At 41.0% G+C, this 15,988-nt stretch overlaps 1 protein-coding gene across 1 annotated transcript; it reads left to right on the plus strand.

Moving 5' to 3' along the window:
* The first annotated feature begins 1,078 nt into the window (after positions 1-1,078).
* LOC131232611 (fra a 1-associated protein) lies at positions 1,079-13,074 on the plus strand. Its single transcript, XM_058228963.1, has 2 exons — positions 1,079-1,362; positions 12,409-13,074. The coding sequence occupies exons 1-2, from the start codon at positions 1,118-1,120 to the stop codon at positions 12,755-12,757; spliced, it is 594 nt and encodes a 197-aa protein (XP_058084946.1). The 5' UTR covers positions 1,079-1,117; the 3' UTR covers positions 12,758-13,074.
* The last annotated feature ends 2,914 nt before the right edge of the window (positions 13,075-15,988 follow it).

Genomic DNA, 15,988 nt, shown 5'->3' on the forward strand with positions numbered 1-15,988 from the left:
ATATCTCTAAATGTATTATTTGATTATTATTATTTTATTTTTTTTAAAGGTAATTGTTTGAAAATAGAAAAATTTCAATTTCTAAAACTCTCCTTCAGCTCGAGCTCGTATGGTTATCTAAAGGGCAGGCTCGAGCTCAAGGGGAGCATGGATGAGTAAAGCCAAGCTCTAATGGTAAGCTTGGGTGCGGGAGCACGGACGAGTCAAGCCAAGATTGGCCCACCTCGGCTCAACTTGACTTGATGCACAACCCGACTTATATTTTACCTACGCAGTCCATCCAGTTTGACATATCATTTATGTAAGATGGGAAAAAAAATGGGGCTAATTAAAGGCTCAAGTCAACTAGACCACTGGAAAGGGATTGAATTCTACGTTGAAAACTTCCCAGCGCTCATCATAATGTTTATTTGTTTATTTTCCACCCTACCTTTTCATAAGTTACCCGTCGAACTGTACGATGGAAAACATAAATATTAGCATAATCCAAACTTTCTGTGCTCCCGAAAGATTTTCAACGGTAAACTTTCAATCCTCACTGCTTTGTGTGGTGTGGTCCATTCGAATCTCAAATATGTTTTCTTCTTGGGATCATGCATCGGTCAAAATGATGGACGGCGTGGATAAAACATATACATCACGGCGGGCCCCACAGAGCCCCGGACAGGACCGTCCGTCTCTAGCCAGGTCCTGGTGGGGGGCGGTGGATTAGGTACTACCCTCGCCTGTCGCCATCCTGCATGTATTGCCACCCATTGGTGCTCCCATTGCTACGATGATCTGAACCGTCCATACTCTCGTTATTTCCACCGCAATTACGCTGTCTTGATGAATCATGAGCCGTTAAAAACCCCTTTTCATTGCTTCCAACTTATCTACAGCTGGTGATGGTCACAACCATTTTTTCAATATAATTTTATTATGATAGCATACGTAGCATATACTCTACAACATGGACGGTTCCGATCATAGTACCACTCATCATGTGGACCCATGGGGGACGGCGACAGATAGAGGTTTGTCAGTCGCGACAGAGGGAAAATAGAATGAGCTGGTCTAAAACCGCCTATAAGCGGATGTGGATTGCGCGCAAACGAAGGCAGAGAGAGGGAGAGAAATGGGTTGGAAATGGAGTGATGACGGATCGGGCGATTCACCTGAAACGAGTTCTTCTCATCATCCTATAGGGTTTGGAGGAATTCGCGATCTCGGAAACCCTAACCCTAGATTGGACGACGGAGCAGATCGATGCTCGACACGGAGGATCGTGAAATCGCAATGCAAGATCGATGAGGTCGAGCCAGGGAAGTTCGTCCGGAGGTGCGAGAAGACCGAGCAGCTCCTCAGGGATTGTGTCGGAAGGTATTTATTCATCTGATCTTCTATTCCTATCGATCCTATGGATTTCGATGTAGGCAGCTTCTTTTCTCATTGAGCTAAATATTCGTATTGTTTTTCTGCTGATTCCAGTGCATGTTTGTTAGCTTATTATTATTATTGCTATTGAATTGTGTTGGAGAATATGATTTATTTTATTTTTTTTACATTTTGGTTTTCTTGATTGATTTGGGTTGTTTGGTTTTCGGTTGTAATTAAGTGTTTGATTTTTTGCTTGTTTGGTTTATTTGGTTAATGGATTTGGTCTGCTTTCATCGTTTTTTTTTCCCTCTCTTAATTGGTTTGGGTTGAGAAATGAATTGGGTTTCTCTTATTTGCTATTTGTTTGTTTTTTTTCTTTACCACTGTTTCCAAGGATTTTGTTGTAGGAAATGAGGATTTGCAAATGATATTGATTTTCTGCTGTTGTATACTCGTTCCTGCTCATTCTATTGCCTTGGTTAAGGAAATGAGGACAGATTTTGCTGATTGGTTTCACTTGTGTTAATATCTCGATTGATTTTGGTTAAAAAATGAACTGTGTTTCTCTTAATACGCTGTTTTTCTTGTTGTTTATTCATGTTTTCCCTAATATGTTTTCCCTAATATGATTGGATTTTGTTGCAAGCAAGGAGATTTGGACTGTTTTCGATATTTTCAGAACTTTTTGTTAGTGTTTTTTATTTTATTTTTCCTTCTTCTTTTTTTTCTTTTTTTTCCAGTTGTAGAGGCTGGTTATCAAAAGGGCACAGCTTTGTTAGGGGTTAGGTTCAAACACAATTTTAAAGCTAAATATTGTTTTTTGTCCTCATGAAGAACTGCTGAATCAAACTGTAGAATCTTGAGTTATCTCTTCTTCTTCTTCTTCTTCTTCTTCTTTTCTTTTTTCTAATCGGTAATGAAAATTTCATTTCTCGAAAAGAAAAAGAAAAAGGAGGTACCTATCCATTGAGGCAACTGATAGGACAGCAGAAATGATTTGTCATGCCTGTTTGAACATAACTTGGCCTGCCCAGGCACCCACTCGAACATGACCAGTCATAGCATTGTTTACAATACAACCTTCCACCACAATACTGAAAAGAATGGAAAAGAGGATCTGATTTCCTCAGGCCCCTGGAATTATCGAATAAATCCTTAAAAGTGCCATTAACCAAAATTGTAAATGAGCCCATGAATGCAACCTTTAACCCATTTTATCTTCTCACCAAAAACCCATCCAAGCTAGCATGTGAAGGAGAAGTGAGTAATACGTGTTACTGTATGCCTTCTCCATATCCAACTTTCAAAGAATACATAGGTTGCCATTTCTTTTGTTGGATCCCATACAATCATTGTCTGGAAAGACTAAATTGAATTTGCCACCTATCAACGAATTCTCCTTGAAATGGATGATAACATACCTCCTGATTTTTCCCCAGTCGATAACATAGCCCATGATCTTACTTATCCTATTAGCAGTGACTGCAACCGCAAATTTACACAAGCTGCCAACCAAACTTACCGGTCTAAATTCCACAAACTTGGGAGTAACAATAGTGCTTCGAAATTAGCATGCATGACCATGCTGGGCATGTAATTTTCATAACATACATCTATGCTAAAGTATCCATGATAGTAGGAGTGCTCGTATTTGTGATTATGTTGGATCGCACTTCGATAAGTGCATTGACGGCAGCTATGATCCGATATTAGTAGTCGCAATGGACTGAATTGGTCATATTATAGCTCTTGGTTCCATTATAAGTATCTAATAGAAGTTTCAACTCATAAGATATGTGCTAGATATGCCCCCTCTCCATCATAAATATTACTCTGCCACATGAGACCCAGATGGGAAAATGTTAGAGTTAATCCTAAGGTGGGTCACATGTGACCCGTGTACGGATAATGGATTTGGATAGTTTGTATTAACATGATGAGCATCCGATGGCTCCCATGGGACTGGTGCAAATGTTTAAAATGCCCCGCGAGTACTCAAATTTTATTATGTGAAAAATTTTGAGGAAGCATAGCTTTTTCTCTAACGAGATGTGTGGAGATGTAAGAGAAAATGAGTTTGGTTATGGGTAGAACTTTACCTTCTATCATTTATACCTACTTTCGGTTTAGGATTTCCTTTGGCAAGATGGTGGCTCTAAAGGGGGTGTAGGTATTAGATGTCTCAATGTCTCTAACTTTGCTTAGTTGGGCAAGTAGGCCTGACGGTTCGGAGTGAAGGAGACCGGTCTATGGAGGACAATCATTATTATCATCCACTATGGGTTTGTGGATTAAGGATTCATTCCTCTATTTTTCATCATTCCTTTGGAAGGTTGTTGCTTGTGTTGTGAACAATGGTTTTGCCGGTCTGAGCTTCGTCGTCGGGGATGGGGCTAGGGTCAAATTTTGGGAATATGTTTGGTGTGGAGTCCTGGCATTGGAAAAGTAAATTGCTATCTCTTAGGGGTAAAATTACCTTAAGAAAGGCATCCCTCTCTATTTTATGTCCGTCTTTCGATGCCCAAAAGTTGTTCTTGTGAGAATGGTTAAGCTGATAAGTTATTTTCTCTAGCAAGGTGGTGCCTCTAAGGGGAAATTCCATCTGTTGAATTGGAAGGAGTTTTGTTGTCCTTTTGCAAAGGGGAACTTTGCCTTGCTGGGCAAGTTTGTCTTGTGTTGCAAGGCGGAGGAGACCAGTCTGTGGAGGACAATCATTGTTGCTAAGTATTGTTCATCCTCTATGGGTTGTTGGATTAAGGTTTCATCCCTCTATCGTGTATCCTTCCTTTGGAAGGCTGTTGCTCGGGTCACAAACAAGGTTTTTATCGGTATGAGCTTCGCTTCGCCATTGGGGATGGGACTAGGATCAAATTCTTGGAAGATGGTTGGTGTGGAGAATCCTCACTCTAATTGTCTTTCCCTTCTTTGGCCATTCTTTGTCCTATTGCTGATATCATTGTCGCCAATGGGTTCTCGGGCTAGGATGCTGGGGGCAGTGTTTCAAATATCGATACTATCGGCCGATATTATCGGTTTCGCACCACTGCGAGACGATATACTCCCGATAACCTCCAGAAGATACCAAAAAATTCCAAATCCAGATATCGGCCGATATTATCGTCGATATTGCACGATATATCAACAATATCGCACGATATATCGACGATATCGCGCCATTTCCTCTCCATTATAGTCGGACATCAACACACGGACAGTCATGGGTGGATTGCAGGGGACTTACGGGTCCCACTGTAGCTAACCACACACACACACCATAAAAATCGGATCCGAGCAATGAAGAATCAAAAAAAAAAAAAATTTGAATTACAAAAAAAAAAAGAAAAGAAAACGGAGAGTACCTGGCTATAGCGGTGATCGAAGGTGGTCCATTTGACAGGTAAGTGCGATTTTCTTCCCATTTTCTTCATCTTCCCTCTTTCTCGGAGATTCCGGCAAGGAATCAAGTCGGATTGACGATCAGTGGCTTCCGGAACGAGATTAGAGGGACGGACGGACTGCGTGGATGGCGCCATGGCAATGAAAGTGAATAGGGAAAGTGAAAAGAGAGGCGGACAGGGAAATCGGGTTGCGTACTGAGTTACTCAGTACGCTCCTATCGTACGGAGTAAACTCTATAGGGCCCATTGTTGAGTATATAGTCCATCCACGCCGTCCATTCATTTTTCCAGATCATTTTACGGGTTGAGCCCAAAAATAAAGTATATCAAAAACTCAAGTAGACCATACCAAAGGAAACAGTGTAAATATTGATTTCCACCGTTGAAATATTTATAAGGCCCCAATGATGTTTATTTATTATCCAAACTGTTCATAATATCACAAAGACATGGATGAATGGAAAAAACAAATATCATCTTGATCCGAAACTTCTGTGGGCCCCCAAGAACTTTTCAACGGTAGACTTCAATTCAAACTGTTTCAGGTGGTGTGGTCCACTTGAGCTTGGATATATGATTAATTTTTCTTTCAAATGACCTGAAATTATATGATAAAATGGATGGACGGATTTGATAAAATGCATGAATGACAGTGGGCCCCACAGAGTTTGCTCAGTACACAGTGCGCCATCTACTTCGGTGGATGGAAATGGGATTGCATACTAGTTACTCAGTACGCTTTTATCGTACTGAGTAAACTCAGTTGGGTCCACCTTGAATGTATGCGGTTTATCCAATTCGTCCATAATTTTTTTCACATGATTTTATACGTTGAGCCTAAAATTGAAGCATATACAAAGCCCAAGTGAACCATACCACTGGAAACAGTGGGAATAGTGATTTCAACCGTTGAAATCTTTCTAGTGCCCAAAGTGATATTTATTTCTCATCCACCATGTTCATAAGATAAAAAAGACTTGGATGAAGTGAAATAAAAAATATTAGCTTGATCCAAAACTTCGGTGGCCCCTAGAAATTTTCAATGGTTGACACTCATTTCACACTATTTCTTGTGGTGTGGTCTATTTGATCTTTGGATATAATTTTTTTTTTTTTTGGTATGTGTAACTAAAATTAACTTTTAAAATGGATGGTCGGTGTGGATCAAATATATAAATCACAGTGGATCCCACAAAGTTTACTCAATACGCTTAGCATACTGAGTTACTCAGTACGCAATCCGCTTCCCCGCCGATGGGGTAAATGTTTTCCACCGTTGAAACCTTTCTCCACTGATTTCTATGGTGGGTCCACTCGAGCTCTGGATCTGACCCATTGGCTCATGCTATAAAATGATCTCTTCAAATGTATGGACGGTGTAGATAGAAACAATACATCATGGTAGGACCCACATAACTTGGTGACGTAGCATGCGAGCCTGTCACTGACGGGCATTCGCGTAGTCAGTACGCTCTTATCTTTCTGAGTAAACTCAGTTGGGCCCACCATGATTACATGTGATTTATCCACACCGTCCATCATTTTTACTGATCATTTTAGGCGTTGAGCCCTAAATTGAACCATATCCACAACTCAAGTGGACCACATTAAAGGAAACAGTGTTGAATGAACGTTGACCATTAAAAACGTTGTGGGAGCCATAAAAGCTTTGGAACAACCTGATATTTGTTTTTTCACTTCATCTGGGTCTTTAGGACCCAATCAACAGATTGGATGTCAAATAAACAGTACAGTGGGCCTCAGGAGGATTTTAATGGTGGATATCCAATCATTATTGTTTTCCTTTGGTGTGGTCTACCTTAGACTTACATCCCTATGATTTATCGTATCAGTCCCTAAAATGATCCGTAGAAATGGATGAACGGAATGGATGAAACAAATACATTATGGTGGGGCCCACAAAGCACCGACCACCAGCCATGAGGCCGGTGTCAGGGGGAGTAGCCAATCCGTCTCCCCGCGCACCAAGTTTTGACGAGGAGCGTAGCCAGACGGTTACTGAAGTGACGCACCAAGTTCTGTGGGGCCCACCATGATGTATGTGTTGTATCTAAACCGTCCATATATTTGGGTGTATCATTTTAAGGCATGAGACAAAGAATGAACCAGATCCACTATTTTTTGGGCCTTAGAAAATTTTAATGGTGGGCGTCACTCTCTCTACTGTGTTCTATGGTGGGGTCCATTTGAGCCTTGGATTTGACTCATTCTACTGTTTTCTTTTGCTTTTCAATGAATTGGTTGTGTTTTCATACATGACTATGGTATATTTATAAATATCATGCATTCAAGTTAAAAAATAGTTACATTAGTTCAGTTAAACATCGCATAACTTAGGACCCTATACAAAGTAAATTTTTTATGTGCATCTTTTTTTTTTTGAGATATTATGATTTAAAAGTGTGTATTAAGGGCCTTTTCAACGATCCCCAAAGTTTCATTAAAAAATTCAACCATTTTTCCAATGTTTCCCCATGTTTCCCAAAAAGTGCGATAAACTATGCGATACAAACGATATATCCCGTGCGATAACCGATACGTATCTGTATCCCAAGGGTGCGATACATTGTGCGATACCGATATTTCGAAAACTGGCTGGGGGTATGTTGGTTCCTTGACGAAATTTATCTTCAAGATTAATGACATGGTGTGTCTTCTTTCGCGTTTGTGAAGGATTCTGCCTTCTCCGGGAGTGAAAGATTCTTTGTATTGGCGTAATGGCAAATCGGGAATTTTCTCGGTGCGATCATTCTACTTGATCTTGTCCCATTTTGACAATTTGGGCTGTAGTGATCACACTGGCCCTGTCTGATCCTATGGAGCTTCTCAAAAAATTGCAGCTTTTGCGTGGCTTGCTTGCAGGAATAGGATTCTAACAGTTGACAACCTTCGCAAAAGCACTATGGCGTTGCCAAATGTTTGTCTCCTTTGCCTTAATGTTGCGGACTCAATGAGTCACTTTCTTATTCACTGCCACTTCTCCATGGTTCTGGCCTGGTATTTTTCTCTATTTAAATGTTTCTGAGGTCATGCCAAGCTTAATTGAGAGCCTCCTTTGTTCATCGTGTGTTGGTGTAGGGGGGTGCATAGGTAAATCTAGATGGAGGGTCACCTTGCTAACTGTTCTTTGGGCCATCTGGGGTGAAAGGAATAATCGTTGCTTCTACAATAAAAGTGGTGCTGCTGTTGGGGTCCTCAATCGAGTTGTTATGCATATCAGGGATTGGGTGCCCTGAGCGTGAGGGTGTTTTGTGTTTGTTTGGGCTTGGGTGTCCTGTGGGCTGCTCTTGTATTTTTTTTATTTTTATTTTTCCATACTTTAAGCATTTATTAATGGCAAAAATATGCCTGCTATCAACCTCTTATATTCTCGTGTTTAGGTGGATGTAATTTGCAAGGCGATTTTGTGCTCACATTCACCACCTCAGGTGAATTTGACGGATTTTGACCCTTTTTGTTGAGTCGATTCTCAACTTTGGCTTTATAAACTTTAAAGACATTCAAAGCCTCTGATTTGTTGTGATAAAGTATAGGTACTCGTAGTAAGAGTAATAGAGTCATGTCCATTCAGTAAGAGTAATAGAGTCACGTCCATTTTAGGAAGTCGTAGGAATAGGCCACAGATGTGTGGGTGTATCATCTCTAAGAGACAAACTCCTAATGGTATTAACTTTCTCATTTTCGTCTGTTTCGGGGGCTCTAAGGAACCACCGTGATGTGGTTATATCCACATCGTCCATTCATTTTGCCATATCATTTTAGGTACAACCCCAAAAATGTGGTAGTTCCAAGGCTCGAGTGGACCACACAGTGGGGATTAAACACTTACCATTGAAAACTTTTTGCGGGCCACATAAGTTATGGATCATGCTGATATTTGCGTTTTACCTTCATCCAGGTCTATGTGACCTTATGAACAGGTTGGATGGCAATTAACCATCACGGTGGCTAGGAAGGTTTCAACAGTGGGTGTCATTATCACTGTTGCTTCCTGTCGTGTGGTCCATTTGATCCTTGGATATGCCTCATTTTTTGGGCTTGTACCCTAAAATGATATGGCAAAATGGATGGATCGTGTGGATAAAACCCATAAATCACGGTGGACCCTCAGAGCCCATATTCATTCCTAGCTAGGGCTGGGCGGGGGTAGTACCCAAGCCACATGCCTTTTTACAGTTTACACAAACTATGAAGTGCTAGAATTCCATCTTTCACAATCCTTTCCATCCTCTTGTGATAGATTTGTCCAAGGCGACTATGTCATAAACATTGAGGAATGCTCTTTATTTAAACTTGTCTTTATACTAGCATTCATATTCACATGTATAGATTTAAGAGATTGGAGATAAGGGGTGTCGAGATTTAACTGGCATAGGTTAACACAATCTTTCTATTTCCAAAAGAAAAGGTATGACCAACATTGTCTAAATGTGATATTGGAACTAGATTGTCTGAATAGAAGGAACATAAGAAAGTATTGACAAGTTCTAAATAAAATCCTAACTGTAGCCTATAAACCCCTTGCCTTAGTGCCGTTGTCCATCACGAATTCATGATATAACGTTTTGCATCAATGGGTCTCCTTGCTTCTTAGAAATGGAGCTTGAAACATCGATTGGCGGCTCGTGAATTGATCCAACGTGAATTCTCGGGTGCATTAATGAAGCTTGATTTAAAATAGAGATTACCTTTACCTTTTGTTTTTCTATTTTGTTACATATGCCTTATGCCCAATGCATTGCTTCTGGAAGTGACCCATCTTGTTGAAGAAGTAGCAGGGTTCATCCTTCTTGCTTTTGTCTTTCATTTGTGAATCATCATCCACTACTTTTTGCTCACCTTTGTTCTTAGATTCGTTCTTTCCATTTCTGTGAGTTATTCTCGCAAGAAGAAAATGCAATGTGAGCACGTTCTAGCTTAAGCCCCTCCCCTTTTGTCACTCACTATATGATCAACTCTGTCAACGACCACTCTTCCTTTCAGGTGTTATAGTTGACCTTATAAGTGTTGAATCTTAGTGAAGAAGTGCTTAAAGAGATAGACCACCAAATCCTTTGAGATGTCCAACTTAAGCGTCTTATTTTAGAAGCGAGGTTGGACATCTCCACAATATGCTCCTCTATGTTCCCTTGGCCGGTGTACTTTAACGAAATGAGCTTACTAAGAAGTATATCGTTTTAGCCTTATTGGATTTCATGAACCGTTCCCCAATCATTGCTATGAACACTCTCGCATTCACTTTGCTGGTATAGCCCCAGGTTAGATATGGAATGCTTTATTGTCATTAGACACATCTCATTAGATTATCCACACTTCTTGTACTCGGCCACCTCAGTTGCTGAGCTTGATTCAATTGGCTTCACTAGCGAATCTTCCCGCAAGGCTTGATCTAGTCCATACACTCTACAGTGATATATGGTTTCCTTTCACTCTTTGAAGTTGGTACCAGTAAGTGTTGGAATGTTTATCAATTTGAAAGGGAATTGAAGAGGCTGTCATAATAGTGATTGGTGATATGAAGGTTTAAAAGCTCACATTAGAAAAAATATCTCCTTAAGCATGAATAAAGACTTTATCATGTGAAAGTTTATGATATCCTTTATCTAATCAATAAAGCAACCAACTAGATTATCTAGGATGATGGTGCCTAAATGCCAAACCTAGTGAGAAACCTAGTGCATCATCACAGTCCCTTCATTTAGGCCGAGATTGCAACGTGCAAGTGGTTCTCTCAGCATGTGGCTAGTTGAATGCTCATGCCACTAGCCCGAATGATCCAGTACTCCCACCAAACAAGTGGTCGTCCGTTTGGACACACTACCTTATCAATCCTTAATGCACAATGACATCACTGGATGTCATGCTCTTTGAATTCAAGAACCAGCAAGTTTCCTCAATTGCTGTCATTTCAGTGGAACACATAAGCAATTCTACCCTCCAATCCTTGGAAACTAGGATCACTTTTATTGCCTGTAACGAATATTTTCAATGTCCATAAACAAAGAGAAGGGTAAACTAGTCAACTAGGTCGCTAATCTCTAGAACATGTGTGGCTCCTCAGATGAGCCAGGTCCTATGCATAAAATCAGCCTTTGACATGTTATTCAGGCCCAACAAGTGACCTATAATATTGCTTTAGTATTCAAAATGTTCTCCGTTTGGTTTGTGTGGCTTCTCAGATGAGCTGATAGATCAGAACAAGTTCAGTTGAACATGTTTACATATGTGATCGTAGACTAGCCATAATGGCGAGACATGTTCGATTCATAGAAATTAACCAACCACATGCTTTAGTGCGATCCAATGTTATCTCCATAGTATGAAAAACTAACAAACTTGAACACTGGGTATAAACAGCCCATACTTGAGAAGCCTTAACTCCATCTATAGAATGAGTGAGATACCCACTGGATAAGCAGCTGAAGAAGAAGCTTTAAAGCACAAACTGAAGACAGCGCATGTTCCAATATTGAAGTCTTAGGTTCAAATCTTGGCTTACCTATCAAAAAAATAGAGAGAGAGAGAGAGAGAGAGAGAGAGAGAGAGAGAGAGAGAGAGAGAGAGAGAGAGAGAGAGACTTTCTATTACAAACTGAAGACAGCGCATGTTCCAACATTGAGTTTTTCCCTATCACTACACAGCACCAAATGGCCCTAAGACTTTCTATTCAAGGCATGTAAGGAGAGATCTAGTTGAGTTCAGTGAGACGGATATAACATTGGCAGTGCTGAGGTTCTATAGGTAATTTTTTTGAATATGATGCTTTCCAGATGTAGTAGTTTTTGAGTTTTATGACTAATCCAATATGTTATATTTAATATTCTATAGTGTTCTTTGCACGCCTTTTTCCTTTTTTTGTTAATGCATCCATAACCGACATTTGATCCTACTGTTCTTCATGGCTGAGGCACATTGCAAATGATCTTAGTTAGTTCGATAAGGTGGAAATCCAAACTGACCTTCCATAGCATTAACGTCGATGGACTAGGACCCAAATCATGTTTATGATGGTACTTTCAAGTTGGACTGGAAAGGAATGTGACTGCAATTTGAAGGATGCTTCCACACTATGAAAACTAAGGAACATAAGCCAGTGCATGTCATCTCTCCTTTATTCAAGTTACTATTGCAATTCAGTTCTATGGTGAATCCAAATGCAGCCCTACATGTTCTATGCAACTTCTCGCTGTTGGCTACATCTCTGAATGGTTCCCTTACTTCAACGAGGTTTGCTGGAATACCTCCCAATGTATTGCAATATAGTACGTCGGGACTTGAACCATTGGATTTGGGTTCTTTTCAATGACCCAAACCATTTATCTGATAAGGATTCTCTTGGATTGGGGAATGCGCAAAAAATCTCTCAGTTTGTATGTTTTGATCCTTTGATTATATGAAGGTTATGGTTACCTTCCATTATCAAAGCCAAAGAACCACATTTCAAAAGGTCATGATGAAGTTGTGAGATTAATCATACAAATGGTTTAGATCATTGGAAGACGACCCTGATTCAAAGGCTAAAGTCCCGACGTATTATATTGCAATGTGCCCTGGGATGTCTTTGAGCACACTGCTACTTCCAGACCCTACAATTGGTAGGAGAAAATGAATTTTCTTCTTATGTCCCCAGGCCCGCTGAAGTTGTGGAATCTAACACACAGTATACAGAGGATGACGTCACTGAAGAGATTACTAGAGGTGGTCCTCTACCATTTGAATCCTCTTCTCTCGACCCATTCTCCTTCCCTGGGCTCCGCAACGACATCGAAGCTCTCGAGCGAAGCATGTTTGGTGGTCTCAGCCGTTTCTTTGAGGCAGCTGAGGAGATGAAGAACGGGTTCATTCAGGCATTTGGGATGCCCATGGAACCACCACCATTCAATAGACAGAAAACAGCGGATGGACTATTTGAAGAGGCTTCCAAGCAGAGGAATGAATCCGCATATCCTGAATACTCTGGGCAGGTTAGAGATGTATGAAAGGTGGGTCCTATTTCAGCTCTTACTAGTGGTGTTCGGAAGGGCCTTGAAGATTTGTTTGAAATCCTCCCGTTCTTCATGGAAGTTATTTTCTGCCCTGAGATTCGAAAGTAGATTTTGTGTGAATAATTCCACCACCACCTGAGAAATGGATATCGGAAAAAAACTATAAACCTGCTGTTTTAGTTTTCAGTAATCTGTAGCAGTGCTATTGGTTGAAGTCAATTAGCCCATGTTTAATATATTATCGCCTTACAATCTGTAAAATGGTTCCACTGCTGTTGAATCTGGACAGCAAAACCAGATATGATTGTGAACGGATCTGTACCATTTTATGATTAGGTGTGGAAATGGGTCAGATTGGGGCGAGCTCCAGACCTTGCCCACACAACCGTTGGGTCTGTATTTTTGGCTGACCCCATTAAAATCTGGGTAGGGTAAGTCAAAATAAGCCGACCAGTCAATTTAGGACGTGGGCTCATGTGGTTACTTGCGGTGGTACTGGGCTGCCGTGGGTCCATGTCAACTGTCCATCTGATCCACCACCCATCCATCATATTCTCCTCATGCTTATTGTAGAAACCAGAAATCAAGTTGATCCAAGTCTTTGATTTGCCACAATGCAGGGAACAGGTAAAATCATCCCTAAGACCTCAAAATTCACATGGTGTGACCCACCTGGGTTTTGCAAAGGCTTGATTTTCCTATTGGGGTGCACCTTTTGAACGGATTAGATGGTATATACACAACTTGATGGTCCCTGCAAACAGTGGGGAAGGTCTTATTGGTTGGTGATCCCTTACCAAATGTTTTGGTGGGACACGTCTGTGCTTCTGTATGGACTGGTCACATTGAAGGAGCACATCCAATGGACATGGCCACCACAACAGCCTGGTGGTGTGCCTACCAGTATCAAGGCATGTCGTAGAACCCTCCATGCCAAAAGATCCGAGATGAGGATTGTGCCAGAAGAAGACTTTAAAAAGAACTATTTAAGGAAAAACCTGTGAAAATGGACCCAAAACTAAGATTTCCAAGGTTACATGGGAGGTTGGCATACTCAAGTCCAACCGAAACCAATGTTTCCAAGGGCAAAGTAAGAGTCCAACAGTCCTATTCATTATTTATTAAAGATAAATGGTCCAATACTAATAGATAATTCGTCCAATTTGGTACAGTTGGTTAGGGTTATATTAAAGATAATCAGCTCATTTGGACAATATGGAAGACGACTAGTTTGATTATGCTTATATTGAATATCTACGATCTGATTAGGCCTATATTGAAGATGAATGGCCTAGGCAGGTTGAAATTAAAAATCAACGTGTATGATCAGTATGAAATTGAAGATCAATGGTCCAATTAATACAGCCAAATGATTCATTGGTTATTGATGTAGATTTGACCAGAATAAGGCTATACATTGGATATCAGAAATGACCAACTAAATGCCTTGTTCACAACTATCAATTTCTCCAGCTATGAAGCCGCCAGGCATTAAACATCAACGATTTCTATTCATTTCAGAAAATGTCCATTTATTAAATTCTCTCACCTCAGGTGGAAGAAGACTGTCACGTCCATCCATCAGATTTGCATCCAGATGATGATAGGGTCTGAGGCCAAAAACCAGCCCTATCCACAATTCAGGTGGACCACATGACAGGAACATGGAAGCTTTCCAAATGTTCTCTCGGGTCCAATGTAGAGTTTATGTGCCATCGTACCCGTTAATCAGGTGCCCCTCACCAGGATAAAGAGACATGATCCTAAACTTAAATAGGCACATTGTTGCCTGTGGTGTGTCCCAACCAACTTTTGGACATGACTCATTATCGGTGTACACAGTTAACGTGGATGGATTTGATCTCAAACAGACATCATGGTGAGCCCCCACAGAGCTTGGGTGTTGCAGATAATTCACCTCCCACCTGGATTTGGGGAAGTAGATTCCGTCCTCGGTCCAGGCAGGGGATCCGTGGGGTCCACCATGATTTATGGGTTTTATCCACACCGTTCATCCATTTTTAAAGATCATTTTAGTGTATTAGACCCAAAATGGGATAGATCCAATACTCAAGTGGACCACACCAAAAGAAGTAGCAGTGATAATGATGCCCACCGTTGAAACCTTCTTAGGCCCCACTGTGATGTGTACTTGTCATCCAACCTGTTGATAAGGTCACATAGGCCTAGATGGAGGAAAAGCACAAATATCAGCTTGATCCAAAACCTCCTGAGATAAGTTTTTAATGGTGAGCGTTCAATCCCCACTCTATGGTCTAATTCAGCATTTGACCTACCTAATTTTTGGGTTCATACGATAAAATTATCTTGCAAAATGGATGGACGGTGTGGATGAAACTCATACATCACGGTGGGCCCCACAGCCCAGCCTGGATGGATTATCATGTCTGCTGCATTATTGGGATAATGCCCTAAAATGATCTGGAAAAACGGATGGACATCGTGGATACATAATACATACATCACGGTGGGCCCCACGGTTAGGACCGCACCACCTTCTTGGGTGAGGCCGGGGTCTCACCTAATCCGCTCTCCTCTCGATTGGGCAATTTAGGCTTAGAGTGGTCGGCCAAGACCCAAAATTGTCCCATCCATAATCTATTTTGTGGGCCCACCAATCCAACGTTTAACATCCTACAGTGAAGGGTTGCCCCATGACCTGTACATAAATGGAGCCCAATGTGAGTTTCTTCTATCTTTGAAGTTTACAGTTGGGCCGAATAACAGAAGCAATGCCTTCTGTAACCATCATCATCTCTTCCTCCACTCTACTCTGTCAAAAGACAATCCTCATTGCAGACAACACTCTACTAGCATGAGCTTGAACTGCTTTGTCACCATCAGTTCTAAAACTAGGTGGCTCAAATCCAGGATCATACTTCTAAAACTAAGTGGCTCTACTCGAAACTCAGCTAAGTCTCTGTGAAACTCCCTCACAAGCTTAACTCGGCCGGGACTCACCAAGACTTGTTGAGTTAGCTCAAGAACTCAGCCGACTCGAACTGAATTAAGACTCGGTAAGGTCTTCGAGTTGACCCGACCCAGTAGACATCAAGTCAAGTTTTTGAGCGTTTGAACTATGGTCAGGATTCCTGAGAAAGGAATATAACAAGTCTTACAACAACTGTCTACCTGACACAATCATCAATCCGTCTATCTAACAAAACCTTTGTCCAGGGCTTGGGATGGGTAATGTGAAATCAA

This window comes from Magnolia sinica, chromosome 18 (genome assembly GCF_029962835.1).
Source record: "Magnolia sinica isolate HGM2019 chromosome 18, MsV1, whole genome shotgun sequence".
NCBI classification, from domain to species: domain Eukaryota; kingdom Viridiplantae; phylum Streptophyta; class Magnoliopsida; order Magnoliales; family Magnoliaceae; genus Magnolia; species Magnolia sinica.